General features: G+C 50.1%; 13 protein-coding genes across 13 annotated transcripts; 6 read left to right on the top strand and 7 right to left on the bottom strand.

Annotated features, from left to right (window-relative positions):
* Window positions 1-835: 835 nt before the first annotated feature.
* Window positions 836-2,947, top strand: N7462_000921 (endonuclease III domain-containing protein; the record flags this gene model as incomplete). The annotated part of the gene is made up of 1 exon (XM_057072647.1): window positions 836-2,947. One exon carries the CDS (start codon window positions 836-838, stop codon window positions 2,945-2,947), a length of 2,112 nt encoding a protein of 703 aa, XP_056939177.1.
* A 444-nt stretch (window positions 2,948-3,391) lies between these two features.
* N7462_000920 (aldehyde dehydrogenase family protein) lies at window positions 3,392-5,501 on the top strand (the record flags this gene model as incomplete). The annotated part of the gene is made up of 3 exons (XM_057072646.1): window positions 3,392-3,667; window positions 3,754-3,935; window positions 4,040-5,501. The coding sequence occupies 3 exons, from the start codon at window positions 3,392-3,394 to the stop codon at window positions 5,499-5,501; spliced, it is 1,920 nt and encodes a 639-aa protein (XP_056939176.1).
* A 1,919-nt stretch (window positions 5,502-7,420) lies between these two features.
* N7462_000919 (uncharacterized protein) lies at window positions 7,421-8,962 on the bottom strand (the record flags this gene model as incomplete). Its single annotated transcript, XM_057072645.1, has 1 exon — window positions 7,421-8,962. One exon carries the CDS (start codon window positions 8,960-8,962, stop codon window positions 7,421-7,423), a length of 1,542 nt encoding a protein of 513 aa, XP_056939175.1.
* Window positions 8,963-10,324: 1,362 nt separating this feature from the next.
* On the top strand, window positions 10,325-10,594 carry N7462_000918 (uncharacterized protein; the record flags this gene model as incomplete). The annotated part of the gene is made up of 2 exons (XM_057072644.1): window positions 10,325-10,345; window positions 10,421-10,594. The coding sequence occupies 2 exons, from the start codon at window positions 10,325-10,327 to the stop codon at window positions 10,592-10,594; spliced, it is 195 nt and encodes a 64-aa protein (XP_056939174.1).
* Window positions 10,595-11,017: 423 nt separating this feature from the next.
* On the bottom strand, window positions 11,018-12,076 carry N7462_000917 (uncharacterized protein; the record flags this gene model as incomplete). Its single annotated transcript, XM_057072643.1, has 1 exon — window positions 11,018-12,076. The coding sequence occupies one exon, from the start codon at window positions 12,074-12,076 to the stop codon at window positions 11,018-11,020; it is 1,059 nt and encodes a 352-aa protein (XP_056939173.1).
* Window positions 12,077-13,166: 1,090 nt separating this feature from the next.
* On the bottom strand, window positions 13,167-13,921 carry N7462_000916 (F1F0 ATP synthase subunit d; the record flags this gene model as incomplete). The annotated part of the gene is made up of 4 exons (XM_057072642.1): window positions 13,167-13,196; window positions 13,268-13,354; window positions 13,417-13,812; window positions 13,913-13,921. 4 exons carry the CDS (start codon window positions 13,919-13,921, stop codon window positions 13,167-13,169), a joined length of 522 nt encoding a protein of 173 aa, XP_056939172.1.
* Window positions 13,922-14,338: 417 nt separating this feature from the next.
* On the bottom strand, window positions 14,339-15,176 carry N7462_000915 (nascent polypeptide-associated complex subunit alpha; the record flags this gene model as incomplete). Its single annotated transcript, XM_057072641.1, has 3 exons — window positions 14,339-14,669; window positions 14,730-14,788; window positions 14,952-15,176. 3 exons carry the CDS (start codon window positions 15,174-15,176, stop codon window positions 14,339-14,341), a joined length of 615 nt encoding a protein of 204 aa, XP_056939171.1.
* A 744-nt stretch (window positions 15,177-15,920) lies between these two features.
* Window positions 15,921-16,932, bottom strand: N7462_000914 (60S ribosomal eL14 domain-containing protein; the record flags this gene model as incomplete). Its single annotated transcript, XM_057072640.1, has 4 exons — window positions 15,921-15,980; window positions 16,112-16,375; window positions 16,519-16,843; window positions 16,877-16,932. 4 exons carry the CDS (start codon window positions 16,930-16,932, stop codon window positions 15,921-15,923), a joined length of 705 nt encoding a protein of 234 aa, XP_056939170.1.
* A 1,008-nt stretch (window positions 16,933-17,940) lies between these two features.
* Window positions 17,941-19,129, bottom strand: N7462_000913 (protein transporter YIF1; the record flags this gene model as incomplete). The annotated part of the gene is made up of 3 exons (XM_057072639.1): window positions 17,941-18,141; window positions 18,207-18,770; window positions 18,830-19,129. 3 exons carry the CDS (start codon window positions 19,127-19,129, stop codon window positions 17,941-17,943), a joined length of 1,065 nt encoding a protein of 354 aa, XP_056939169.1.
* Window positions 19,130-19,406: 277 nt separating this feature from the next.
* Window positions 19,407-21,491, top strand: N7462_000912 (signal recognition particle receptor subunit alpha; the record flags this gene model as incomplete). The annotated part of the gene is made up of 3 exons (XM_057072638.1): window positions 19,407-19,631; window positions 19,708-19,990; window positions 20,047-21,491. 3 exons carry the CDS (start codon window positions 19,407-19,409, stop codon window positions 21,489-21,491), a joined length of 1,953 nt encoding a protein of 650 aa, XP_056939168.1.
* Window positions 21,492-22,216: 725 nt separating this feature from the next.
* Window positions 22,217-22,634, top strand: N7462_000911 (uncharacterized protein; the record flags this gene model as incomplete). The annotated part of the gene is made up of 2 exons (XM_057072637.1): window positions 22,217-22,534; window positions 22,593-22,634. The coding sequence occupies 2 exons, from the start codon at window positions 22,217-22,219 to the stop codon at window positions 22,632-22,634; spliced, it is 360 nt and encodes a 119-aa protein (XP_056939167.1).
* Window positions 22,635-23,541: 907 nt separating this feature from the next.
* Window positions 23,542-24,116, bottom strand: N7462_000910 (uncharacterized protein; the record flags this gene model as incomplete). Its single annotated transcript, XM_057072636.1, has 2 exons — window positions 23,542-23,691; window positions 23,793-24,116. Coding segments are annotated over 2 exons (474 nt in total), but the record flags the coding sequence as incomplete, so codon positions are not given.
* A 1,389-nt stretch (window positions 24,117-25,505) lies between these two features.
* On the top strand, window positions 25,506-26,735 carry N7462_000909 (uncharacterized protein; the record flags this gene model as incomplete). Its single annotated transcript, XM_057072635.1, has 3 exons — window positions 25,506-26,006; window positions 26,236-26,443; window positions 26,497-26,735. The coding sequence occupies 3 exons, from the start codon at window positions 25,506-25,508 to the stop codon at window positions 26,733-26,735; spliced, it is 948 nt and encodes a 315-aa protein (XP_056939165.1).
* Between the last annotated feature and the right edge of the window lie 23 nt (window positions 26,736-26,758).

Raw genomic sequence — 26,758 nt, 5'->3', positions numbered from 1 at the left:
GAAACTTATATCGTACTTCCTTCTATGCTTTTTTCCTTTTCACTCTCCGCTTTTCACCATGCGTAGGTGTACATTCCACCCCTCGATAATATAAATATTCATCGGTCTACTTATAGTATCTGGCGTCATGATATTCATGGGAGCGGGAGAAAAGCAGGAGAGATACAGTATATTACATTCAGTCTTCGTGATATCTTCGAGGCTCCTCCCATTCCAATAAGTGCATGAATAGACGACCCATGATAGAAACCAATTTTTATGCTCAATTAACCCCACAGACGATCTTTAGACAGCGGAAGGTTAGGGTGTTCGTTACTCTGTCAATACTGGGGGAATTTTCAAGGTATAAAAGATTGGCAGTGCCATGTTGGGTGTTCTTAGTGAGGACAGGTTTTTTAACAGTCATCAGTGATTTATCTTAATACTGACAAATAGCGGATGATATATATACGTATTTCTAGTATTGTGGACGCTGCGGTCGGGGAGAGTCAGCAGAGACCGCCCATGATCCATGAGATGCAGATGGGGGTTGTGAAAGGTGAATTACTCAATTCTTCATAAATCAAGTGTTGAGAAATCATGTACTGTCAATAATTCATGTTCCGAGATACTTTGATAGCTCTATAAGATGACTTCGAACTTGCCCAGGATATCTGCACATGACCGGATAAGACCCCGGGATTCACGTCATACCTAACCTCTACATTCCTTCACACAACCGGTTTATCATCTTGTCATATTTCTCGCCACAACAATTTCAATTCGAGTATTTCAAGAGTCTTGAATCTCTTTGCGTCTTCGGAAGTAATCCAGAATTGCATTTCGTCAAAAGGCAATGGCCCGTATCACGGCCCAGAAGCGCAAGAGAGCCACATCAAGGCAATCAGTTCCAAAAAAGAAGGCCGCACCCTCAGCTAAATTACAACCCACCGAGGCCCCACCCTCTGATCTTTCAGTCCATTTGCAAAATGGATCAGACGATCAAGCAGGGCTTGTCTTGCAATCACCGAGGCTTAAAACTCCCAGTTTAAATCCTCAAATATCACCGGCTCATTCGCATGATGAGAGTCCCGCAAATCTAAATAGCCCTTCTATCTCGTTGTCTGCCGAAGGAGATTCTGGAATATCGCTTCCTATCGATGATCAAGATACTCTTTCACCGAAAGAGAATGATACCGGTGTATTTTCAACTGAATCCAGCGTCCTGATCAATGTCTCAAAAGAAGACAGTCAAGTTCCTGGAGGGGCTTCTTACAGCAATCTTGCTAACCCATCTCAATCTAAGGATGCTGCAACTTTCATTGAACTTCCACATAATCTGGGCCCAATTACTGTTCCTCAAGCCGGCAATTCTACGATCCCAACTGAAAGTCCTGTTCAAGGTAGTCAAGCTTCCAAAGAGCACATCTCCCATGAAGAAGCTGCAGATATTCATCCTTCAATTTATGCAGCTGACACTCACAAGACTGGAGATTTGACACCGAACAAGAAACTGATCAAGAAGAACACTTATGGGTTGACGCCTGGCAACACACCGTTTCCGAACCACAAACATCCAACCCCGAAGGAATGCAAATTGGTCAATGAGCTTCTATCCAAAGCTCACGGAGAAGTAATTGCCCCCGCAACCATTCCAGAGCCTTCCTTAACGGTCACCGGTTGTGGCGAAGTTCCATCTGTGCTGGATGCTTTGATTCGCACTCTTCTCAGTGGTGCCACCACCAGTAAGAATTCTGCCAGAGCCTTCAATGGCCTGGTACAGCGTTTCGGTATCCTAGAGGATGGAATTGGAAAAGGAAGCGTGAATTGGGATGCTGTGCGACAAGCTTCTGTCAAGGATGTTTTTGAAGCAATCAAGAGCGGGGGGCTTGCGGATATCAAAAGCAAAAATCTCAAACTGATCTTGGATCAAGTCTACAATGAGAACCAGCTCCGCAAAAATCAACACCTTGCAGAGGAATCGTCTACCGAAGATGAACCATCGAAATTATCGTCACTCAAAGGCAAAGCTGCTGCGGGCATCAGAGATTATGATATAGCCAGTGCCAATGAGCACTTTCTCAACCTGAATTACTTTCATAAATATGACACCCAAAAGGCTATGAGAAAGCTGGTTCAATACCCTGGCATTGGCCCTAAGACTGCAGCTTGCGTTGTTCTCTTCTGTCTCCAGAGGCCTTGCTTTGCCGTGGATACGCATATCTTCAGGATATGCAAATGGCTGGGGTGGGTCCCCCCAAAGTCCAACGAGATTACTGCCTTTAGCCATTTGGATGTGAAAATCCCTGACGAGTTTAAATACTCCCTCCATCAATTATTCATCAAACATGGGAAGGAGTGTGGTCGCTGCCGTGCCATCACAAGCCCTGCCAGTGCGGACTGGGATACAATCTGTGTCATTGAAAGTTTGGTCAAACGGACCGGAAAGATGAAGGGCGGGGCACCTCAGGCTCTCAAGCGTCGGGCAACTGGTGCTCCAAAAGTCAAAGTCGCTTTGAAAGAAAATAACCCAGAGCTGGTAGCACTCAAAGCGGAGGAATCTTCTCGAAACAAGGTCAAGAAAGCCCATGCCACGAAGAAGACAGCAGCAAGGCATGTCAAGACACAAACGAAGGATCACTCTGCTGCTGTGGCACCTCTGGAAATGCAGCCTCTTCTCAATGAAACGCAGGCAACTGTAATGCAAGAATCGGAAACAGACAGGCCAGCTACAGCAACTGCTTCAACTCCTCTTAGGAAACCACCGGCTCGTAAAGCAAAGTCCTCATCTTCAGCTGTCGGTAATTGGAAATTAACGCAATCTTCACATGGAAAGAAAAAGGTCGAAAAAGTGAAGAAATCAAACCGAAAAGCTTATGCACCCGCCAACGAAGCCCCTCGAAAGTCTTTGAGGCTAAGGCTCAGAACGAACGTCCACGGAGATAATGTTGGTGGGAACAAGACATGATGACCCAATTTCGTAGCTGGACCAGGTTGGAGCCTCACATATCTATAGCCATGAATGGTGCTCTTTATTTATTTGCTACAATTCAGAGCGAGATGGATCGTGAGAACCGCTTTAGCTCGATATTTTCTTACATTATCTTGCTACTAGCTCATGTGGCATATTGCCTTTGCTCCCAAGCAACAACATACTTACTGAGCAAATTTAGTCTACGACAATTTATAATTCAAGAATGAGCCCTTATTTTCATCCTTTTTCTGTATATATGCTTTGCCTCAAAATCTATTTATCTTGGTCCCCACATCAGACCACTCACAGCAGAGGTGGCCCGTGTGAGTTGGTTATCTATCGCCTATCAGCAAAAAAGACGGCCCCGACCATTCCAAGGCTCTCCCTCATCACCGCTCCAGGGGCCTCGCCCAACTTCACCAGTTCACATCCGTCAGCATGGATCGACCCCTTTCATCCATTCTGCTGTCCCTGCGTGCATTCGCAGATACCCATGGCTCCTGTCTAACGGCCGAACACGCCCAATTGATTGGAGCCGGGCTCCTGTCCCTGGTTGCTCTCTACGCGGGGTACCTTTACATTCTGAGCCGGCGAGAGGCTGCTGTCACCTTCAACGTGCCATTGCCATCGGAAGTTCGCAACAGTGGGTCTGGAAAGAAGTGGGATGAGGTTAAAGGAGTGGAGAAGCGCTTGCTGGAGGACCAGGTTCGGGGGGTAAGTGATGGACACGCGACATGCAACTTGGCTAGGACGGCGTTTCAGAGAGAAAACGTGAGCTAACGTGCAATGTGCAATATTAGGTATGGAATGACCAATTGATTATGAGCTATTGCCCTGCCGATGGACGTGTCTTGGGTAATGGAATTAAACCGGCGAAGGTTGAGGATGTCAATGATGCTGTGCGGGCTGCGAAGGCTGCGCAGCGCGAATGGGCCACGACCACTTTCTCCGAGCGCCGGAAGGTTCTTCGGACTCTGTTGAAGTATGTTGGTATCTATTCTCATCCTGGCCATCTTGACTCCGTATCGAGCATATCATTCTACAACTGGCAGCACCTACCAACAACTGAGACTAATCTCTTCCCAGGTACGTCCTCGACCATCAAGATGACATCGTGACCGCATGCTGCCTCGACTCCGGCAAGACCAAAGTGGATGCCTCTTTCGGTGAAATTCTGGTGACAGCTGAGAAGCTCAAATGGACCCTCGACCACGGTGAGAAGGCGCTGCTCTCATCACGCCGACCCACGAACTTTCTTATGATGTACAAAAAGAACATGGTGACCTATGAACCTCTTGGTGTTGTATCCGCTGCTGTATCTTGGAACTATCCTTTCCACAACTTCATCGGTCCTGTTATAAGTGCCTTGTTTACCGGCAATGCCATTATCGTGAAGCCATCTGAACAAACCGCCTGGTGCTCCGCCTTCTTCTTGGACATCGTCCGCGGCGCTCTCTCCAGCTGCGGCCACTCGCGCGATCTGGTTCAACTCGCCGTCTGCCTGCCTGCCGTCGCTGACAAGCTAACCTCCCACCCGGACATCGCTCACCTAACCTTCATTGGCTCGCGCCCCGTTGCGCACAAAGTCTGCGCCTCGGCTGCCAAATCCCTCACCCCCGTAACCGTCGAGTTAGGCGGCAAAGACCCCGCCGTCATCCTCGATGACGCTCGCACAGTCCGCAACTTGCCCGCCATCGCTTCGATCCTCATGCGCGGCGTCTTCCAATCCGCTGGTCAGAACTGCATTGGCGTCGAGCGCGTAGTCGCCCTCCCCGGCACCTATGACAAGCTCATCGAGCTCGTCAAGCCGCGCATCCAAGCCCTCCGCCTCGGCTCCATCCTCCTTGATACCCCCGCCAACTCCACTACAACCCCTGACATGGGCGCTATGATCTCGCCCGCCTCTTTCGACAAATTGGAGGGTCTGATCTCCGAAGCCATCGCCCAAGGCGCCCGCCTGCTTGCCGGCGGCAAGCGCTACTCGCACCCCAAGCATCCGCAAGGCCACTATTTCGCGCCGACCCTCCTGGTCGATGTCACCCGGGACATGCGGATCGCGCAAGAAGAACTCTTCGCGCCAGTGTTCCTCGTAATGCGAGCCTCAAACGTGCCCGACGCGATCGCCATCGCAAACTCGACTGTCTACGCGCTCGGCGCAAGCGTCTTCGGGCACCACGCCGCCGACGTACAGGCCTGTGTGTCCGGGATCGAGGCGGGCATGGTGTCTGTCAACGACTTCGGTGCGTACTACGCTGTGCAGCTGCCTTTCGGCGGCGTGAAGGGCTCCGGATACGGGCGCTTTGCGGGCGACGAGGGCTTGCGCGGGCTGTGCAATCTCAAAGCCGTTTGCGTGGACCGGTTTCCGAAGCTGATGGGAACTGCGATTCCGCCGCGGGTGGACTACCCCATCCAGAAGCGGGAGGGCGCATCCGGGGCGAAAGATGGGACCTCGGCATGGGAGATGTGCAAGGGTGTCGTGGAGACTGGGTACCAGATTACGCTTGGAGGGCGAGTTGCTGGTATTCTGCGATTGCTCGGGAATATGTAGGGGTTTGGCCTCGTGTCATGTGGTCTTCTTGAAGATCCTCTCTCTTTGAACCCTGGATTGGCCGTACTCGAGAGTTTGGAAATCAGAAGCATCCGTCCAGACGCCAGAGATTTGATATACCACTTGTAAGATAAGTTCATAAAGATATTGGCTTTTATATTCAAAATTATATAATTCTTTTAATGCAAGATATTACACCTACTGAACCAGGGCGCTCGACGGCAAGACTGGCATGCAGGCAGATCAACAAATAAGCTAAAAACCACCACACACCACGATGGAAGGCGGCCTTCCAGAGAGGAAACAGACTCTGTCTGAGCGCAAAAAGTGTAGGAGTGATTTCTCCCCTATCGGAGATGTGAAGCTAAATCTGTAAAGACTATGTGCTATGAAAGATATTCTCTAATCAAAGACAGACTATTGTAGGCTGTTTTCCTATTCCATAGTAACATAGGAATATGGACCATTCCTAACGCCTACGAGTTAGGCTTATAACTATTAATGTAGGATACTATATAAGCTTGTTAAGGTAGGATCTAATAGAATATAATACCTCATATAATAATATCTACTAAACTAAGCTAACTAGCAGGGAGTACTGAATAGCTCCTGCCTCGCTGACTAGCGTGTTATAGTGCTAGTCTCCAAGTATACCGGGATACCATATGAAACGGGTAGAGAATCGAGTGATCCGATAGTGGCGGGATGCACAGAAGAATATGTTGGTCCTTGCGGTATTCAATAGCTTCTCCTCGACATAGGCTCTTCTCTCGTTCCTTGTTTCAGGCATGAAAACATACAGACAACAAAAATACTTCCCACGCACGAAAGCAATTCCTCCTCCCACTTTGTCTATATCAGGGCACTAGAAATAGACTCTGTATTTTCCAATTTGGTTGAAGCTCCGACAGCCCTGGGAGCGATATGTAGCTCCACAGCACAATTGACTTGGACTAGCTTTTGGGGGCAGGGTTCTCCTTCCAACACTTAATACCCCTGCTTCTCACTGTTTTCAACAATCGGTCCACGGTCGCAGGATTAAGATTTGGCAATGCTTTCTGTGCTCCGTTGTGGATCTCTGTCAACATTTCTTTCACATGGTGGCTAGAAGGTGCTTTGAGAAGTTCTTTGTTGAGCACGCTGTCCACAATTTCTTCGAATTTTGCCATGTCATCGCCACTCAGTGTGTTGACTGCATCGACCCTTGCGTTGTCCTCAACCAATCCTTTATTAATGCATGATACAAGCCTTTTGCGACGGTCTATTTCTTTTTGGTCAGCGTTGGCGACGAACACAAGGAGGCAGAAAAGAAGGATAGTAAGGAGCTTCATTTTATTTGGCTGTTTGCGGGTGGCAAGATATGGAAGGATCTCGCCTAGAAGAATATTTTTTGCGAAGGTCAGGCAACTAGAAGCAGAATTGCTAATAATTATATATCTAGAAATAAGAAATAGTTCAGCTTAGGCACTTTGTAACACCTTGTAACACCTCGCACAGGTAGTTATATTGTCAGATAATGGATGGTCTGTGCTAGAGATCCTATAGTTTAAGTAACTTGAGTCCCTAGATAGAATAGTAATGCCGATCAGTTGTCACTATTGATCTATTGAGTTTTGCAATGTGTAACGCGTTTCTATCCTGGCATGTGGACGAGTCGCATCGCATTAAATCAGGCGCTTACAATATAATACTCACTGCGCCTGAGCCTGAGCACTTTCACGAAGGCGGCGGCCAGAACAGGTAAGCCCCATCCGCCAGACATTATATAGTCTATATAGGTGCATATTGTACAAAAGCTTCACGCTTATCGGTCTATATACATGCGCTATCTGTAAAGAATGGTATCAAACCATGCAGAGCACACGGCCACTGCCAAAAAAAAGGGTCATGAACGCAGCTCCCTAGGGCGATGGGTTGTTTCACTTTTTCTTCACCCAGTAATCCTCCGTATTAAACGAAGACTTGCCCATATAATTCTCATAAGGCCCTTGAAAAGGTTCAAGCACTTCATCCAAGAAGCGGCAGCCCTCCATATCCAGCAAATCCAATTTGCCGCAGTTAAACAGCTGCGCGGTCGGATCCTCACCGACAAACTCAATCTGCTCAGGCAGCCGCAACATGAAATTTGATAACCAGCGGGCGAATTTGCCATTAATTTCGTTATATTTGCTGGGATGGCGTTGTCCGAGTCGCACATTGTCCAGCGTCCAAGCCATGATCTCGGAGGCGTTTGGGGGGATGGACTCGGCAGAGGCACGAATGAGAGCATCGAAAAAGGCGCAGTTGAGGTGCGGCTTCTCACGGCCAAAACGGGTGACAGCCAGGAAGTGATCTTGAGGAATGGTGTAAAACACTGGACCCGACTTGGACTCATGAAAGCGGAAAATGAACTCGTCAATTTTGAGCAGCGAGACAAGCGCGTTGTAATTCTGAGATTTGATGGCTCTGCTGACACCCTCGTGGAGATTGGTGCGGTTGACAGTTGTCACGGTGAGCGAAGGGATGCCGGGACAGGAATAATTCTTCGAGCACATGCGTAGCATTTCCAGATAGGCTACATCCCCGGGCGTGAAACCTGTAGAACGGCCACGAACAAGACGGTCAGGGAAATGGGTCAGACCAATCGCAGGAAACGTGGATTGAACTTTCAATGTTGGCGAGAATAGTTGTATCATCCGCATGGGCGTAACGTGCAGCTCGTATTGATGCGGGCCTGGCATTCGCGCCATGCGTCGCCGCTCTGCTTCTGGGAGGGGCCCAATCGATCTCATTGGAGGTCCTTGGCCGTTAAACATTCGGACTGTATCGTCTTCTCGATTCATGAACCGCTCTAGCGCGGCTTGTTGCTCAGGTTCCATCGTGATGCCCGCATTGAACCAGTGTCGGTGAATGGTCAAGTTTTGGATGGTCGGGATCTGCTCACACACGCGCTCCATTGTACACCACCGAGATCGAAAGACGGCCTCCTGTAATCGTGCACGCGCCTTCGGCTCCAATGGAGTGTATTCCAGCGGAGCGAAGATGCGCTCGATTGTCACGCTGCGAGGCCATTCAGGATGGTCGTCGAAACAGGCAAGGAGGATCAACAGGTTGTATATGTGTTCTCGGGAAACCGCTGCAGCGAGGGCGGGCGACGCGCGAGGGAGGTTCAGGTTCAACGAGTGGAGGAAAATCTGCTCAATGACCTCCACTGGTAGGGCCTCGAGCATGGACAGCCTGCGGGGAGCGCTGGGTGGCGCAGACGCCATGCTCATGGCAGCAGAGGGTCCTTTCATAAGTGCAGGTCGGAAATTTGACGAATCACTTCGGACCGGTATCTTGAAGGGACGTCCGCGGGCGCGTTTCGGCTTCGAGGCGGAACGTGCAGATTTCGGCTTCGAGACTCTGTCGAGGGCATGACCAGGGGGAACGGTAACTCCACTCCGTGTCACGAGGCCGTCATTGCCCTTGCGGGGAGCCATAGCAGACCGGACTGCTCACATCCATCGACCTGATCCTCCGCGTGAATCTTGCTGCAAACCTCCATCCAAGTAGGAGGGGATCTTCGGAGTTCATTCTCATTTCGTTCCAAACACCTCAGTCGCCTCTCTTTCCAAGACGGCGGAGCTGATTGGCGGGAACCCGCCCCGCCACCACGAGGTTTGAATCACGTGCCGTCATGTGCTTATTCTCTTCCGATTTCCTAATCGGGAAATGTTTCAGATCCGCCGCATTATTCTGCCGGTCCAAAAGTGCTAGTTTGATCCACCACTCCTATGTAGGAGAGAATACATACCAGCCTTCGCTCTCGATCATGGCTGCCACACAATCTGATGGGTTTATGTTTCTAGCTAGAAGCTCTCATTGCTATTAGTATGACTACTGGTAAGTGATGTCAATATTAGAAGCAATAAACAGTAAGAGGAGCAGAAAGAAGAGTAGAGAGAGGGTTTGAAGGAGAGACTCGATATCGAGCTAGACGCTATGGAACAAGGAAAGGAAAGGTACTAGAGAGCTTCAAACATTTATTCATAGTGAAAAATAGTAGCATGTCTCCTACCACGCAATTTTGGTAGGCAGTCGGGCGTTCACGTCCTCGTATCGAGTGACGTCAATGACATTTGAGGAACGATACAGCTCCAATCCACTCGTCAGGGACGCAGGGTCTGAGGACAGAGGTTCATGGATCCGATGAGGGCTCGTAACAGGAACAGTCTCTCAGGCTGCAAACCCAGAACCAACGGCCAACCAGTAGGAGCCGCACGAGGGTCGAGACAGCGGCAGGGATCGACTGGAAATCAAGGAAGCAACCCCGACCACCGCGTCGCCATGACGGAATCGAGCCACCCTTCAGCCCGTTCCAATCTTCGTTAGGAAACCTGCGAACCTATGCTTCTCGTCCTTCATTCTTCTTTCAACCTCTGAGCTGCAAGCCACACCCTTCGACTCCAGTCGATTAACCTACGTCAGTGCTGTCTCAGCCCTATTCCTGTCGTGACCCTGGAACATTCCGACTGTGCAGGCTTTGGCGGCCGTTCGTGTCTATCATTCACCCATTCCAGACACACCGTTACGTATCCAACCGTTGTGTCTCGTCTGGCTGTGTATTGCCGTAATCAAGTTCTCATAGGAACTGGTCTTCATCATCTGCTCCTCATTCCTGCTTTAAATATCTACTTCTCCCCTACATCGCAACTCTTCTCACCATGCGTCCCTTCAGCGATACTTCCACCCACACCACTGCCTCCTCCAGCTCTGGACCTTTTATCCCCCACAAACCGAAACCATAAAACAAAAATCCTCTTTCACTACACATTCCACTCAGAGGGAACGCAACCACCAAGATGGGTGCCGTCGTCTCTTGTGTATGTACCATATTTTACCCCCATCCTGCCCATATCCTCCTCCCAAATCAATACTAACATGATCTTCCTCTGCAGATCCAAAGCGTCTTCTCTGCCATCGGCGCCTGCCTGATGGGCATCGTTAACGCCATCGGCTCTATCTTGCGTGCGATCATCGATGGCGTCGTCACAGTCCTCGACGTAATCATCTCTTGCCTCACCTGTGGCTACTGCGCTCGTCGCCGGCGCCGGACCAGATCTGCCATATGAGAACACTGCCACGAAGTGGGAGAGGCAAGTCGAATGACGACTAAAGCCTCCACGACGATGGAACATGATGTGATATGAACTTAGGTGTACCTCGCCAATGATCTTCCCCTTCTGCGGGATGAGGCCTGGATGGATTTGGTGTTTTTTTTGTTCCGCTTGACTTTTCTCATTTCTTTCTCTCTGTTACATACCCAGGCGCATGAATATCAGGATGTGAATTGCAAGTTCCAAACTCAGTGATTTTGATTCGCTTTTTTTCTCTTTAGCTATGTGTAGTTTATGCATGGAGGCCAGGACTTAGGCACTCCCGATAGATGGTTATATGCAGAGGTATTGTACAAAGGCTGTATCCAAGAATTTATAATTTTCCTTCCCAGATGAGAGGAAGGGAAAAAGAGTTATACCCCATGTCCTTCTCGCACCCTAGACGCTGTCTCGTGCAGCAGATGACGACCCGGCGAGCCGCATCAAACCATCTTTGCTCGTCGCAGGTATCTCGTCCCAGCGCTCATCCAGGATCACGGCGGCAATCTCATTCGCCGGCCTTCTCCCACGGCGCTGAATCATTTCATAATGCGACGACTGCAGCGGCCACTTCCCCGGGATGCGGCAGTTCGCCGCACGGAACGACATTCGCAGCAGCCGCCGGAAGGGCTCAATCTCGCGCCTGCGAATCAGGTTGTTTGTAATTTCCTCTGACCGTTCTGCCGTGCCTTCGTTCTCGTCTAGATAGAAGTCGGTGGACAACAGTGCCAGAAAGTCGAATTGGGCATCTGACCACGGCGGCCGCAGCAGCTTGTCGGGGATCCGGCCAGGCCCGATGACCACAGAGGCCGGTAGCCTGAAAAGATCATTCTCGAAGTAAAACTCATTCGGCTCGCGGATCTGCACAGCCCCGAAGTGAAACCAGAATGCGACTTTGCGGTCGACGCTGCGAGACACGGACGGCCGCTCAGCCTCTGGGAGCTGCGCGGGGATCACCAAGTCCCCCTTTCCACGATGGCCATCGACAGCATGATCACTATCGTTCAAGTTCGCGAACCGCGAGTCCAGATCAGCTAGAACGGCTTGGTCCGATTCCGAAAAAACGAGATCAGCGCACTTCTGACGGACGGCATGGGCTACATATTCGCGCTGACACCGCCTTATTAACGGTAATGTGCACCAGCGACACGCAAGAATATCAGTCTGGAGCTGCTGCCGCTTCTCCCAGGACAAACTCCAGAAATCGAGGGGTGGGGGCAGGAAGTCCGGGGTAAAGAAGCTCTCGCGGGAGCCCGGGTTGGTGCTGCTAAAGACAAGCCGGATCAGCCATGTATACAGAACGGGGTTGGACAAGGCACGGGCGAGATGTGGCGAGGCCCGTGGAAGATTGATCTCCAGACTATGGAGGAAGATCAATTGCAGAATTTCCACGGGCAGAGCCTCCAAGCGTGAGGAGCATGGGTAGGCGGCCAACGGGTCGGAATGGCCCATTTGCATGGTCCGGACCTCAGAAGGGCTAAAATGCTCGATAGTATAGGCTTGTAAACCGTCGGTCTCGCACACTGTCTTCTTTGGATCATGCGCCTGGTAACAATTGCAAACGCCAGAAATTTAGGAACGGCAGGACGGTTGGTCAGACTCGGAAAGATGTCGTTCATTTCAGTGGCGGCAACGTCCACAGGAGAAGAAGGACGAGGCGATCATATCGGGTATGCAGAATTTAAGGCATGAACAATTCGAGGGGTAACTTGCGCACCTCAACTCTTTGTTGGAGGAGGGAGGAGGGGGAAGTGGGTAAGTTGAAGTGAACAGACATGTCTTGGCAAGGCACGGAGTTCGCGCTAGAAGATTATGTCTGTGGCGCTGTCAGCTGAGGGCCAAATAAGAAGAGTTGCAGGGCCTGTATGGATGGAAGCATTCGAGTTGCCACTGACTTGGGATGGCCAGTGTTGTTGAAAGAGCGAAGCTTGCCGGAGATATTGCAGCAAATGATGTCAATGGATAGAGTCAGAAGGCCCCTCAGTACATATAAGCTGCGGGATGAAGAGGCAAGAAACAATTGTCCCTGTCCAAGGTCTCATAAAGCAGGAAATATGAGCAAGTGCAAACATGATTCAGACAATTGAACAAGAACTAAAAATAGGAATAATAAGACGTCAGATTATGCATGGAGATAGTTGGTTGGACTACCAGAGTGGCGGGTGGGTTGAGATATATTTCCGGGACGCAGATTTGGCCTACTGAACTTGCTACAAAGAACATGTTTCCTTTTTTTTTAAACAGTTTATCATATCTTCTCGGGGATCCTCTTGAGGGCCGACTTATAAGCCAATCTTTTCTCTTTGACTCGAGCATACAAGATCTACAGTCTACAGATGATGGACCCGTGGTTGACAAAAGAGAACGCAGAAACCATCTGGCTTGAATTGTTTCTATACACATCCCATCCGCCCCACCACACCAAAGATGATGGGAGGCCTCTAACCTTACCTTGGCGAAAGAGCCATATGCTTGAGATTGAACAAATACATCTGTGAGTGCGATGACACGGGGGATAAGAGGGAAAATTGGGCGGAAAACCCAACGTTTAAACAGCGGAAAGATCGCCGAAGCGCTCCTATTGCACAGAAAAAAACCATGTGAGCAAATCAGAAATACCAGAGGGCTGTGCGGTGATATCGAACGTACCTTGTAGCCCGGAGGCATCCACTTGCCCTTCGACACAAGGGAGGCGGTCTTCTCGTCGATCTCGGGCTGGGCGGAGGCAACCTCGTCCTAGCAGTAAATGGCAATAAGCAATCGGCCCAACAACACCCATAGGTGACAAAAATACGTACGACAGTGAGGTCCTCGAAGGGGCGGGCAGTCTCGATGTTCTCCAAGGTCTTCTGCAGGTTGACGAGCTCAGCGTCGATCTTGCCCTTGGTCTGCTCGGCGTTCTGCACGGCCTGGGCCTCGAAGGCGTCGATGGCCTTCAGCTGGCGGCTGACATCGTAGGAGGCGGGCTTGAAAGACTTGAAGTGGTTCTCGATCTCGTCGATGACGGCCTGGTTCTTGAGGAGGCCGCGGTAGTGGGCGAAGTCGATGGTCTGGGGCTGCTCGGAAAGGACCTGGACCTTGCGGCGGGCATCATCGTTGCGCTTCTTGAAGGACTGCAGAGAGGCGGCAGTCTGGCCGCGGAGGCCGAGGGAGGTCGTGACCTTGGCCCAGTCGATCTTGAGAGCGGCGCTGCGCTGTTTCGGGTAGGGGGATTTTCGGTTAGCGGGCCTCGTTCTCTTCCAATGTCGGGGGCCATCACATGCCGCGCATGTTCATGAGGAGAGTGACACCTACAGCTGCCATTGTGACGAGAGGGAATATGAGTGGTGGAGGTGGAGAGAAGAGGGGGAGGTTCGATGTGCAGGGAGGTGCCGGACAGGCGAGTTTGACTCGGAAAGGTTTGGATGCGGGTGGCACGTGACGACCCGGCATCCGAGCATCGGGTGGTCGTCTTCAAGGGTTCCTCCAAGACGACTCTCCATGCAAATGGATCTAGCTGATTTCAAAATATGGATATTTATCTCTTTCTCTTTTTTCCTCCGAAGGAGTTGGAATTATGGGAACTTGAAAATATACAGTGCAATAGATGATATATTGAAGTTGGTTCAATTCTTTTTGGGGTTGATTTGTGTACACTCAAGCAATCCACGATAGATATCCATCAGGTTGCGAAACCCAAGCCTTTCAAGAGAACTGCGCCGACCGCGTCAGGAAATCTCATTATATGCTGAGAGCCATGATGGAGTTCACAATATCATTGTCGTTCTCCCGGAGGGCCTTAACGGCCTTCTTGCGGGACACGCTAGCCTGTGCCATGACGAGCTCGATATCCTTGGCCTCCAGACCGCTCTCGTCGACCTCCTCACCATCATCCTCCTCCTCATCCTTCTTGGCATCGGCTTCAGGGGCCTTGCCCTTGCCGTGGTCGTGGTCGTGGTCATGGTCGTGGTCGTGACCGGCGTGCTCGGCAGCCTCGGCGGCAGCCAGCTGCTGGGCGGCGGAGGCCTGAGCCTGAGCGTTCAGGTCCTCAATCTTGGCCTCACCGAAGATGCTATGGTAAAAAGTCAGTCAAGGTATCCAATGAGAGTAGGCGGGTCGAAATGCCACATACATCCAGGTGTTGCTGGAGGGGGAGCGGTAGACGTCGGGCTGGTTGACGACGAAGAGGATCTATAAGCACATGGAGATTAGCTATCTGCCCATGGTATAGATGGTTCAAAGAGCCGTAGGATTGGTTCCGCTATGATTCGGACAAAGGATTGGTTCGAAACAAGAGTGCGCAATGTTCGTGGAATCTGATTCCATTGATTCGACGAAAGGTTATATCACGTACGTTCTTGGGGCGGCGGAGAGTGACACGGGTGATGCCGGGGACGTGCTTCAGGCCAAGCTTGGCAATGGCCTTGCGAGCCTTCTTCTCGCCGCGAGAGTGGATGGTGACAGCAGCGCCGCCGGGGATGGTGGGCTCGGTCTCGGACTCAGAGTCGCTGCCAACGTCCTCGACGTTGGTCTGGGGGACCTCCTCATCGGGAAGCTCTTCAACACGGGGATCGGCCATTGTGAATGTGTGTATGGAGAGTGAATCTATCAGAGGAATTGATCAGGTTTGATGTTAGCTTGTGTGTTGCGCAAATCGCCAGAGCTCGGACAAGGTGGGAGAGAGTGGGAGGGCGGGCAATATAGTGGGCAGATCCAAAGAACCCCCAGAAATCGCACAACCGTCGGGGAACAAGGGTTTTCGACGATAGAAATTCGAATGGACGACGGTAGAAGTTCATCAACGCACCTGAAACACAGATATCGAGTGATGGTGGACGCGGGATGGATTTTGTTGGTCGTGAGGGCGAAGGTTCACGTAGCTGTGCGGCAGCCCGACCGGCCGAAAATCGTTAGCGAGGCGGTTACACCCACCCCGGACTCCCACACATTGCCCTATACCGACCTCATGAGGTGCTCCCTGGGCAGCGATCTACGATATATACAATTTTCGGCGTATAAATTAAAGCTTTACAAAAACAAAGAAGAACATCTTCTCTCGTCATCTTTTTTTACATAAATTGATTTACCTCAATTCCTCCATTTCGAGGGAAATTGAGTCCCAAATCTATCAAAAAAAGAGGAGCCGTTGAGGCCTAGACGTAGAGATACTATGACACAAGCCCTTGCCGGGATATCAAGGAATTTGAATCATTTTAGCTGTAGATGATTAAATGCATACAGCGAATTTGCTGGTCAAATGCCAGCTTTGGAAACCCGTCCCAGGACACCTCCTTCATCCAATGCACCGAACCCTCGTAATCATTTATGACTTGGCAGCGGCAGCCCGGACCTTGGCGTGGGACTTCTGGACCTCGTAGCGAGCCTAGAAAGATGGTTAGAGGCAAATTCTCCGGGTTTCGATAAGAATGGCGATGTTGGTCGCGATCGAGGTTCAGCAGGCGCACGACCGGCGCACACCATCCCTCGGGTTCGCTCCGGTTCATTCAAACGTACCTGCTTGCGGAGACGCAGAACCTTGAAGCGCTCGAAGTCGGTCAGGTTCTTGCGGCGCTCAGCGCGGTCGGACTTCTGGGCAAAGCTAGACTTGGCCCACTTGCCATCGATCTCGTTCTTCGCCCACAGCTTCTTGACAGGGCCGGTACCGGCAGAACGGGGAAGTTTGGGGATGGTGAAGGGGGTGAGAGTGGCGTGAGCGAGGGGAAGAACGTGACGGGGCACGATCTTCTGCTCCTCACCAGAGGGACCGTCGACGAGGACCTGTAGCAAAAGAAATCGCATGTCAATACACTTGTTCGCTCGGGGATCTAGGCGGCCTTCCCCAAGTCTCCGTCCAATTTGCAGTATCGGATTCTCGGGGATAACTGTTGCGGGATTTTCACGAAGGGGCGCTTGTAACGTACACGGCGGTGGTCGACAATCTCAACAATGGCGGCGAGCTTGCCAGCGAAGGGGCCACGGCGGATCAGGACGAGGCGGCCAACCTCGACCAGCTTCCAGGAAGCGAGCTTGACATCGATATCGGCCATGGCGAAATTCTGGACACAAAGAAAAGTTTCAGCGCATGCACTCCTGCAGGTTTCGTAGCGATCACACTCACGGTCGACAACCGGGTTGGGATAAGTCGGGAGGGTTGTTGTCGAAAGAAGTCGGATTGTCCAAAGTTGCCTCTGCGAAATTCGGATGTGCCCACACATCGTCTCGCTTAGCGGGCCACTCGCGGCCGGTCTAGGGTTGGCTTAAGTCAGCAATTGACGGAACCCGGCACAACATTGTTCCGATGAGTAGCTTTTCTTGCGGTTTTTTCTTCGCGACATTTTGTTGTTGTCTTCACATGAGCATCAAGCTTGCTCTTCTTGCCTTTTCGGCAATTCTTCCATTTAACTGACATTTTCAACCAAGACTAACTACTGCTTGGTACAGCATATCCTCATGGTACGTATTTCCCTCGCTACACCTTGTCTCGTCTGCTTAAATGATGCGGTAATTTGCGATTGACCCAGCGTCTGTGAAGCTCTCGCCGGAGTTTCGATACAGCGCTGCTGGATGATATTTAATTTTCTTACATATTCTGATGCACTCTCACTTGAACCTGTTCATGTTTTTCTATTGCTTTCAATGAGCTTTATGGCTAACAGCTCGAAGATTATCTAGGCTCACCGATCTTGAAGCTTCGTCTTGTCTGGCAACGGCCATGATGCCTGGCCTACAACCATTCAAGAGGTACGTACACTGGATTTGGAGTCTTTCGACTCTCAACTGCACCACTTTTCCATTGCCCTTCCCCCTGGCCCGATGATTACACACTTTATCACGCCTAGATAGTAATTGATGCCTCTGGCAACTGAAATTTACCTTATCACCAAGATCTCTGAGGACCTTCACACACTTGACTTGCTTCACTTGACGCTTTGGTTGAGATCATTTTCTAACCTTGGCTAGGATTAATCAGTTTCTTTCACATCGAGCGGAGATGTCAACGGCCCAGATTGACGGCCAACACCATCTGGCCATGGCCTATGTGCCCATAGAGTCGATAGTAATAATACACGATTATTTAATCAGTACTCTTTGTCTTCATAAATAACCGTAAACCCTGTTCTTCTTTAGCGTAAGTACTTTATCTTTAATCAAGAGCTTATTTGAAAATGTAGATAATTTTGATTACAATAACGTCATGCTATATCGTGATTTGAAGCCAGGCCTTCATCCCCTCAGTCCTTGAAAGCAATTTTCCCATCCAGCTCCGAGAGTCATGCTTCCCACTAACCCAGTCTATACCAATCCTCCATGCACCCTGGCGTTCCACAACCTCGTGCCATTGATCATGAGCTGGCATTCGCAGCCACTGAAGACGGGCCCTCACGACTGAGCACCCACATGAATACAAATTGGATGATGTATGAGTAGACAAATAGGAACTGAGTGCGGCGGTTGCGCTGAGACCGAGCGACAGTGTGCATCGCACCAGCTCGCATAGAGGAGTCAGTCGAGTCGGGAAGCAGGACATATTTCAATGAGCGGAGCTAGAGGTGCCCAGCCTAGGTTAGCATTTGCAGCGGGAGTATCACAGCGAGATATGCAGGCTTACCAAGAAGAACGCATTCGCCAAAAATGTATACACAAAGACGGTCCAGCCAACCCAACCACCAGTGCCTCGTCCCGGAGTGAAGATTTCGGAAGCCACTAGGGTAACAATAATGCCCACAAATTTGTAGCCCGAGTACGCAACCAAGTCCAGTAGCTGCGAGTCGTTGTTGATGGTCAGGATGTACATGGCCATCTTCAGACACAGAATCTCGAAAATGATCACGGCAATGGCCGTGGTGGTGATCGACCCCAGAAGCTCTGGGTGGAAGTTGCCTCGGAACCCGGCCAGCAATACTGAGAGGAGAATGTATGTGACCAAAGCCATGACGGGGATGTACATGTCCGGCGAGTTGAGGTCATCCCGCGGAGGCAGGAACATGGAGGAGTACTGCTGCTGGACAATTTGTCCATTCGGACCGGTAGCGTTCGCCGCCATTCGAGCCTGCTGGCGAGACCAGGGCTTATGTCGCCAAGGGAAGAGGACAAGGGCGATCTTGCTGAGGACATAGGAGTTGGAGACATTAAAGTAGTGCTTCAGTGCAGGGATAGAGACGTAGCGGTTGAACTAGAGGTCGCGGTCAATGGGATTGGTCAAAGTATTTCTGGCGAATCCGGCATACCTACGTTCTGCTCCATGTATTCCTGTCCAGCCATCATGGCACTCTTGCCGACCTGAAACCCCATCTGCGCAGTGGGATCGGTCATGAATCCACCAAATCCAGGCGCATATGTCCCACTACTGCCTTGTGCAGGAGATGGCTGGTAGGGGTTACCTCCCCCAGTACCACTATATCCGGCATTCGGTGTCTGTTGAGAAGGAGGTGGTGGAGAGCGCATCATCGGGACGGTCGAAACATGCTGCGGGACGGGGTGGTGAAGAGGCGGCGACTGCGCGGGCGGCGGTGCGAAGGATCCCCGATACATAGTGTTCCTGAAGAAACAGGAGAGAGCGGAAGAGAGAGCACTAGGTAGGATGGGGGTTGTGTGCTGCGTCGAGGGGCAAGGTTGGGGGTGTTGGAAGACTAGGTGGTTAAAGTCGAGGTGTTTATACGTGGCTGAAGAGATCCGCTCTGCCTCCGAGCTCCAACATTCGCTTTTGCCCGATCCGCCACCACGACCATTCCCACCTCTACACCCCCCTTTTCCACCGCAAGATACCCCCTTTGGATTTCTTTTCCACCCTTTCGGAGCAGACCTTAGGATGTTGGAAGCATTTGAAATCCTCACAACCTCTGGTGTGGTCCTATGGTCCAAGTCCTACGCACCAGTGGGGTCGCATGTCATTAACAGCCTGATCAACGACGTTTTTATCGAAGAGAAAGTCGTGCCGCAGAGCGCTCTGGGCAGCGGGGTTTCGCCCGTTTTCAAAAAGGAGAAATATACGCTCAAGTGGAGGAAATCGAAGGAGTTCAATTTGATCTTTGTGGTAAGTTTAAGACTGTCGCGTATCTCTAAACCCTCTGGTTCGCCCGATTCATAAAACTCACCGGCGCTCTCTACAGGCCGTCTACCAATCGCTGCTGCACCTTGGATGGATCGATAAACTCCTTGAGAATATATCAACTATCTTCGTCGACCTGTACAAAGACCAACTGAAGGGGAACCGAGTAAGAATTACCACCTACCGATTCGATCCATACTTTGAACAACAAGTGCGGGAGCTCGAGGACAACACTGGTAGCGTCGCTGAGACGTATGCTGCTGAGACTGGGGAAAGAAAAGACCCGCTTGTCTCATCGGATAATGGTGGTCCGCCGCCGCCGCCGGTGCCTGGTCTCTTGAAGGGTATGTAGATCATTGACCGGCTTCGATTCAATAATTATATGCTAACAAAACTGCAGCGCAGCATGGCGCTGCGCTAGCCGGGGCGACCTCTGACGAGGGCACGCCACCGGCAACTCCTGATACTTCTAGGTCTTCGACTCCCATCGCAAGTCACATCTTCACTGGAAAGACCGGACCTGCGGGTCGAGTCTCGCGTCGCGCACGCAAAGCGGCAAATGCAAGCGCCAACGCCTCGTCAGGTGACGAACATTCTCGAAAGGGGAAATCTACTCCCAAGGGCTCTGCAAAGAAGATGCGCAAATGGGATGCCAGTGGATTTGCGGATGAAGATGATGGAGAGATTCTGGATTACTCGGCCCCGGCAGCCGACACAGATGCCGCTGGTCCAGTTGTCGAGGCGGTCTCTCAAGAAGAAATGGGCACCAGGACTGGAAAAGGACAATTCGTGTTGAAGGATTTGGGCGACGAGGTTCACAATATTCTCGAAAATGCAGATGCCGAGAAGAGCAAGGATAGCGCGACATCCGGCGTTGTAGGCACCGGCTTCAATGCAATTGGAGGCTTTTTCCGCAACATTGTTGGTGGCAAAGTTTTGAGTGCTGCCGACCTCGAGAAGCCGTTAAAGGCCATGGAAGACCATCTTTTGAAGAAAAACGTTGCTCGTGAAGCCGCTGTTCGTCTTTGTGAGGGTGTTGAGCGCGAGCTGGTCGGCAAGAAAACCGCCAATTTCCAGAGTGTTGATGCTGCTCTCCGCATTGCTATGGAAGCGTCACTGCGCAAGATTCTGACTCCAACTTCTTCCTTGGACCTACTGCGGGAGATCAATGCCGTGACTGCGCCAACCACAAAGCAGCATGCGCCTCGGCCTTATGTCATGTCTATCGTCGGCGTCAATGGGGTAGGCAAATCGACTAATTTGAGCAAAATTTGCTTCTTTCTCCTGCAGAACAACTACCGAGTCCTCATTGCGGCTTGTGACACCTTTCGGTCTGGTGCCGTGGAGCAATTGCGTGTCCATGCCCGCAACCTGAAAGAACTCAGTGCCCGTGAGAATGTCGGCGAAGTGGAGCTATATGAGAAGGGCTACGGCAAAGATGCTGCCAACGTTGCCAAAGATGCGGTGGACTATGCCGCCGCCAACAAGTTTGATGTTGTCTTGATCGACACGGCTGGCCGTCGCCACAATGACCAGCGACTTATGTCCTCACTTGAGAAGTTCGCTAAGTTTGCCCAGCCGGACAAGATCTTCATGGTTGGAGAGGCGCTAGTTGGAACCGACAGCGTCATGCAGGCGAGAAACTTTAACCAGGCCTTTGGAACTGGCCGGAATCTGGACGGCTTCATCATTAGCAAGTGTGACACAGTGGGTGATATGGTGGGAACGCTTGTCAGTATGGTCCATGCTACGGGTATTCCCATTGTCTTCCTGGGTGTCGGACAGCACTATGGAGACCTGCGCGGGCTGAGTGTTCCTTGGGCTGTCAGCCTACTGATGAAATAATTGTGATGAATGACTTGGATAGTTCTTATATCACGCCTCTGAAATACAGCCAGCAATACCCTGGTTGAAGGGTGCGCATATAATTATTTGCTTCAATTCGTTATATTAATTTGACAGATGGCCTCTTGGTCTATATGCTTAGCCTTTGTTCGTAATTCAATCTACGTATTATTGGCGCGTCGACTTATGCAAGACCCGCACTCTCTTCCATCATTACAATCCCAATCTTTAAAGCATTGAATTTCTACCTATCTTTTGAAAACATGACCAGCGCACCAAATGAAGTCTTTTTCGCCTCGACAAGATGATAGCTATCTCTGCACTGTAAAGCGAGATTCGCTAATAACCTCAAATACAGTCGAACTTGAATAGTGTTAATACGGCGTGGTCCGGCGGGAACTCTAACTTCCAAGTGAAAGCATATTTGTTTTATTTATTGAAGCATTGAATCTTGATATTCACATTCTGCTTGTCAAATCACCATCTCGTCGGACTCCCAGACTCCATCCTCCGCTATTACCTTCTATGCCATCGCGTTCCGCCCTCCATTTGAAGAATCGAGGAGCGCCACTTACACATGGAAGGCTCACTATGCATTGAACTTCAAATGTGTCCCGCACTCCGCGAAATGATTGCCCCCTCTAGATATCAGCCAAGTTCGCCAGAGTGTCGGCGCACCCCCTGGACGGAAGTTTGCCGACGGCAGCGACTTCTATACGCTGCCCATGATCACCGATCCGGCCAACAACGCCATCGTCGGTGATTCATTTGGAATCGCGATTTATCTGCAAGAAAACTATCCAGACTGTGTATCAGGCCATCTATTTCCTGAGCAAACACTTGACTTCACCTATCCCATTGAGTTGGCAATGTTAGTGCCGCTAAGCCAGCGGGACGAAAGTGCGTATAGCGACTACGCGCGCTTCAATACCCACATCGATTCTGCCTTTACACCACATATCCCACTCATGGTGCAAGGGCTTCCGTTTGACCCAGCGAGTGCAGAGTCGATCGAGGCTGAGTTCGTCCATCGGTCTGAGTTCGTGAGATGATTTTACCTTAGCTGGGGAAGATCGAGAAAATACTGAGGCCTCTTTTAAGGATATTCTGGCTAAATTAACGGCTCAACGGCTCTACTCCTAAAATAATGGCAGTCTATTCTTTCTCGGCCCCCGAGCTAGCCATGGAGATCTTATAGTTGGTGGTTGGCGGAAGATGATGAGTGGAACTCTCCTAGCACATGAATAAGCAGAAGTCCAGGGCTTCCATGATGAGACTTTCAGTCATTTGTATAAGGCACTGGAGAGATGTTCGGAAGTCAAATGAACATCCGTGTCGGTGCAATATTTGCTTTGGCAGGGTTTATTTTGAAACTGACACCTAAGGCGTGTGGCAAGACTGTGACACTATTGGTATCAGTCAGTTCTCAGATGGACTGAATGCAAATTTTGTCTTCTCATGAAGGAAGCGCAAGATGTAATATATCATAAGATTATTGTTTCTTCTGAGCTACCTCTCCAGTTTGGAAAGGGCCCCTTCACTGACCTAGTAATGGGTCTGCATGGCACGAAGTTTCAATGACTTTTGGTGGTTTAATAAAGCAATGAGAAGACAAAGAGGGCTTTTTGTGATCTATAGCACTATTTACCTTGAGCAATGCATCGTTTATATTGGCTGAACTGGACTCCATGCTGTTTAGTAGCGCTCTGGTGTTTCTCGTATCAGTAACCCCGGAGCCATCTATGGGCTCTTGGATAACTTTCAGTTGCTCGCCTTGCCCTCCTACGGTATTGATTCACTGTGAATGATAAAACAAAATGAAAAGCTATCAATGTTCTTCACTCATTTCTCTCCAGACTGTTCATGCGAACTTTATTATGAAACGTCGAGTCATTGGCCGAATAACCAGACATCTTGTAGGAGCTCGATAGTGGCCTTTGAGTCTTCTGGTCACGATTAGAGCGACCAATAGACCAAGATATGTGCAGATTGTGACTCTGAAGACTTAGAAAGTTCTGACATTAACCACATCTATCTATATTTATTGATATCAGAGGTTCAAAAAGAGAGTAGCACCATGAGATGAAGGAGCCAAAAAGATGTGACCGACGCAGGGGTCGAACCTGCAATCTCTTGATTCGTAGTCAAGCGCCTTGCCATTGGGCCAGCCGGCCTTGATGAAAGATGGGAAAAGGTTTGGCTATATGTGGGAGTATCTCATGTGGGCCCAGTTTTCTTGCCCCGCTCTAGGGTTGAATGAGGTCCCGTGACTTCCTAAATGGCTGAAAGGGTTGAGTTAACCTTGGAGGCAGGAAAGTGATGTCTGCAGAGAAAAATAAATAGATCGGGTGTTGTATTTATCCAATGTTCTTGATCATTGATCAGGTTGCGCTCAAAGGAGGACTGGGTACTTGCGAAGAATCGATCATCAAATATGATTAGTATGAACTTGATGCAAAAAAAGACTCTCCCTCGGGGAATCGAACCCCGGTCTCCCGCGCTTATCGGTGTTAATGACAAGCGGAAATCATGACCACTAGACCAAGGAAGATGCGTCAGCCGAGTTACTGCTCGACCACTTGGTGCTGGTTGATGCAGGAAGATCGCAAATTTAGATATAACACCCTGGTCAGCAATGGAGGATATATATGACAGTCCGTCTCCACATCTGCTTTTGTTACGCTCACAGCGAGCCCGATCAGATACTCATAAGTGTCTAGCTCAGTAAATAACTAACCTTCAGCTGTACCCAGTGGCAGAATGCAGTAGCCCAATATATATGTATTGCCAGGTGTACGAATTGCATGTATACACTTCATGAAGGCTATATATCTACTATGCGCGTGGCGCCGTGCTAATACCTATGGTGCATAATACTAGATTTTTCATTCCGAAGCGAAGCATCTCAGGACGAATATTCACTACCTCTCCTCCTCCATCCGGTCTTACCCCATGAAAAGATCAGGATCTCAAGTCATGCTGCTGACAGTGATACCTTACACCAGGATACCAATATTGCATGACATATATACTCTACCCATGCATGCAGATTCAAATTGTGACCTCCGCAGGCCCTGAACCCCACCGGGAATTTTGTGTTTGCTGACTAGGGCTCTGACTCCCGAATAGGCCTCATAGGCCACTTCCCAGAGCCCCTTGGGCAAGGGCAAGTGTTTGGGATACCGACCATGCGTCACACTTATCGCTACATAAACACCTCAAGTCCCCGCACCCAAATGGTTACCTTCACGTTATCCTGTCCTGCAAAGGCGCCTACTCTGCCTCCCCCTCCAGCCCCTCACTACCAACCTCAGCACCTTGTACTTCTTCACTGGACGTTTGACTCAGCCCTTACTTTCATTATCCCGCTCGGAATCTTAATTAGCAGTGACATCGGCCTTATCATGGATCTGAACAATAACGGCGAATTATCTGATCATGGCAACACGACACAAGGTATTCCATTCAAAAAATCATAGGCCGACCTTCAAGAGTTCGTTACAAAGGCCGTTGTCGAGGTATTTACACCTGAGCCTCTTTAGAGCCACCGGCTACAACAAAGTGGGATCACCACTGACGCTGTGACTGCGACCACTGCCATCGTGGGCCATCCTGACCAGAACTCACCGATTTCCCACCTCTTCTAGAAATGCAAATTAGATGCCTGCATGGATCCCTTTCTACTCTCTCTAAACGACATACTGAAAGATGACCGTCGATCCAAACAGTCTCTTTGGGATTTTTCTGAGTTCGGCAACACGAATGCGAAGAAAATAAATCACGCTGCAGCGGAGATGCAGAAGAACATCAACCGGCTTCTCCCGGGGGTTTTGAATATCTCGGCTGGTTCCGATATCTTCTCCGATCAAACCATGAAGACAAGACTAGAAGCCCGATGGGCCTACTTGATGGAAAACCCGGCTTTTCCAAAGTATCCAGCCAGAGAATAAGCCCCACAGCTCTGCCCATCAAAGCTTGCTCAATGCTGTCATATCTCAATGCCCTTCGCAGCCCATGAGGCAGAGCTCTGGAGCTCCCGCATTAACTACACTTGCATTTGAAAAATCCTGCAGCCAACTGGAAAAGTTGATTGCCAATGAAAAAGCCTCAGCGACCTTTATCTGCGGTGGCCAAATCCAGATCGAACATAATACTTCTGTCCCCACGCACCAGGTGTCCCGTCCAGTCCGTATTGCCTGGACTGCGAAGGATGGATCTGAGGAGCGAAAGCTAGTACTGCCTATTACAGCCTATCCTGATTCCAATGTTGAAAGAATTCGTCAACTGGCTACAGATTGCTCTGCCGCCAGCTTCGGTAGAAGACATGAAGATGTGATTGACCCAGAGTATCGTAACGCCGGAAAGCTTGACCCCGAACAATTCCTAAGCAGCTTCCACCCAGCTGATTTTGGAATTATCGAAGATGTTGAGCAATTCCTCCTTCCCAATTTCATTAGCGATGCAGAGAACCAGCTACCCTCTCGAAAGCTGACGGCTGAGCTTTACAAGTTGACTGTAGGGTGTTGTCTCATCCGGAGTTCTAATATGCTGCTTACTTATGATTTCTTTCTCCCCCACAGGTCTATCAAGGGCCATCAGGCCTTTTTCGAAAATATGTTGATACCCTGCGGTCTGAAAAATAAATTGGGTCCTTGGTTGTTTGCTTACCATCAGCATTCGAAGGCGGTAAACTGATCGTTCAGCACAATGGGTCGGTTATCGACTGTGACTGGGCTCCTAACAGCGCCTCGGCGATCTAGTGGACCATAGCGACTGTGAGCATGAGATCAAGACAATCACGGCCGGCGAAAGAATTACATTAACATCTAACCTTTACGTGACTGAGTCGGGATGTAATGCGGCTCCCAGAAATGTTAGTGTGGACTCTAAGACACTGCCTCTATACGCCTCATTAAGAGGTCTTCTTGCAGAGCCAGCGTTTCTCAAAGATGGTATGTCAGGCATTCAAGACACAGATCGAGATTTGGATAATAACGCTTCGCAGGTGGCGTTCTTGGCATCTACTGCTCTCATGCGTATCCGCACTCTTCAAAATATGTCGAAGAACTTATTCCGAGAGGTCTTAAAGGTGTTGACTTGGTTTCTTATTCCATATTGAGGTCTCTCGGTATGGAAGTACATGTACTCCCTGTATTGAGTTCTAGTTCCTTTGATGAAGACTGCAATGAAGAGGAGGCAGAGGACCAAACGACAGACTACCTCCGGGAAGGCAAGTATTTTTGAGCCACGAGTCATCCAAGTGCCTC

Source organism: Penicillium macrosclerotiorum (genome assembly GCF_028827735.1).
Source record: "Penicillium macrosclerotiorum strain IBT 26536 chromosome Unknown utg000001l_segment0_segment0, whole genome shotgun sequence".
NCBI lineage: Eukaryota > Fungi > Ascomycota > Eurotiomycetes > Eurotiales > Aspergillaceae > Penicillium > Penicillium macrosclerotiorum.
The sequence above is the reverse complement of the archived record's forward strand: the minus strand, read 5'-3'. Positions and strand labels throughout refer to the sequence as shown.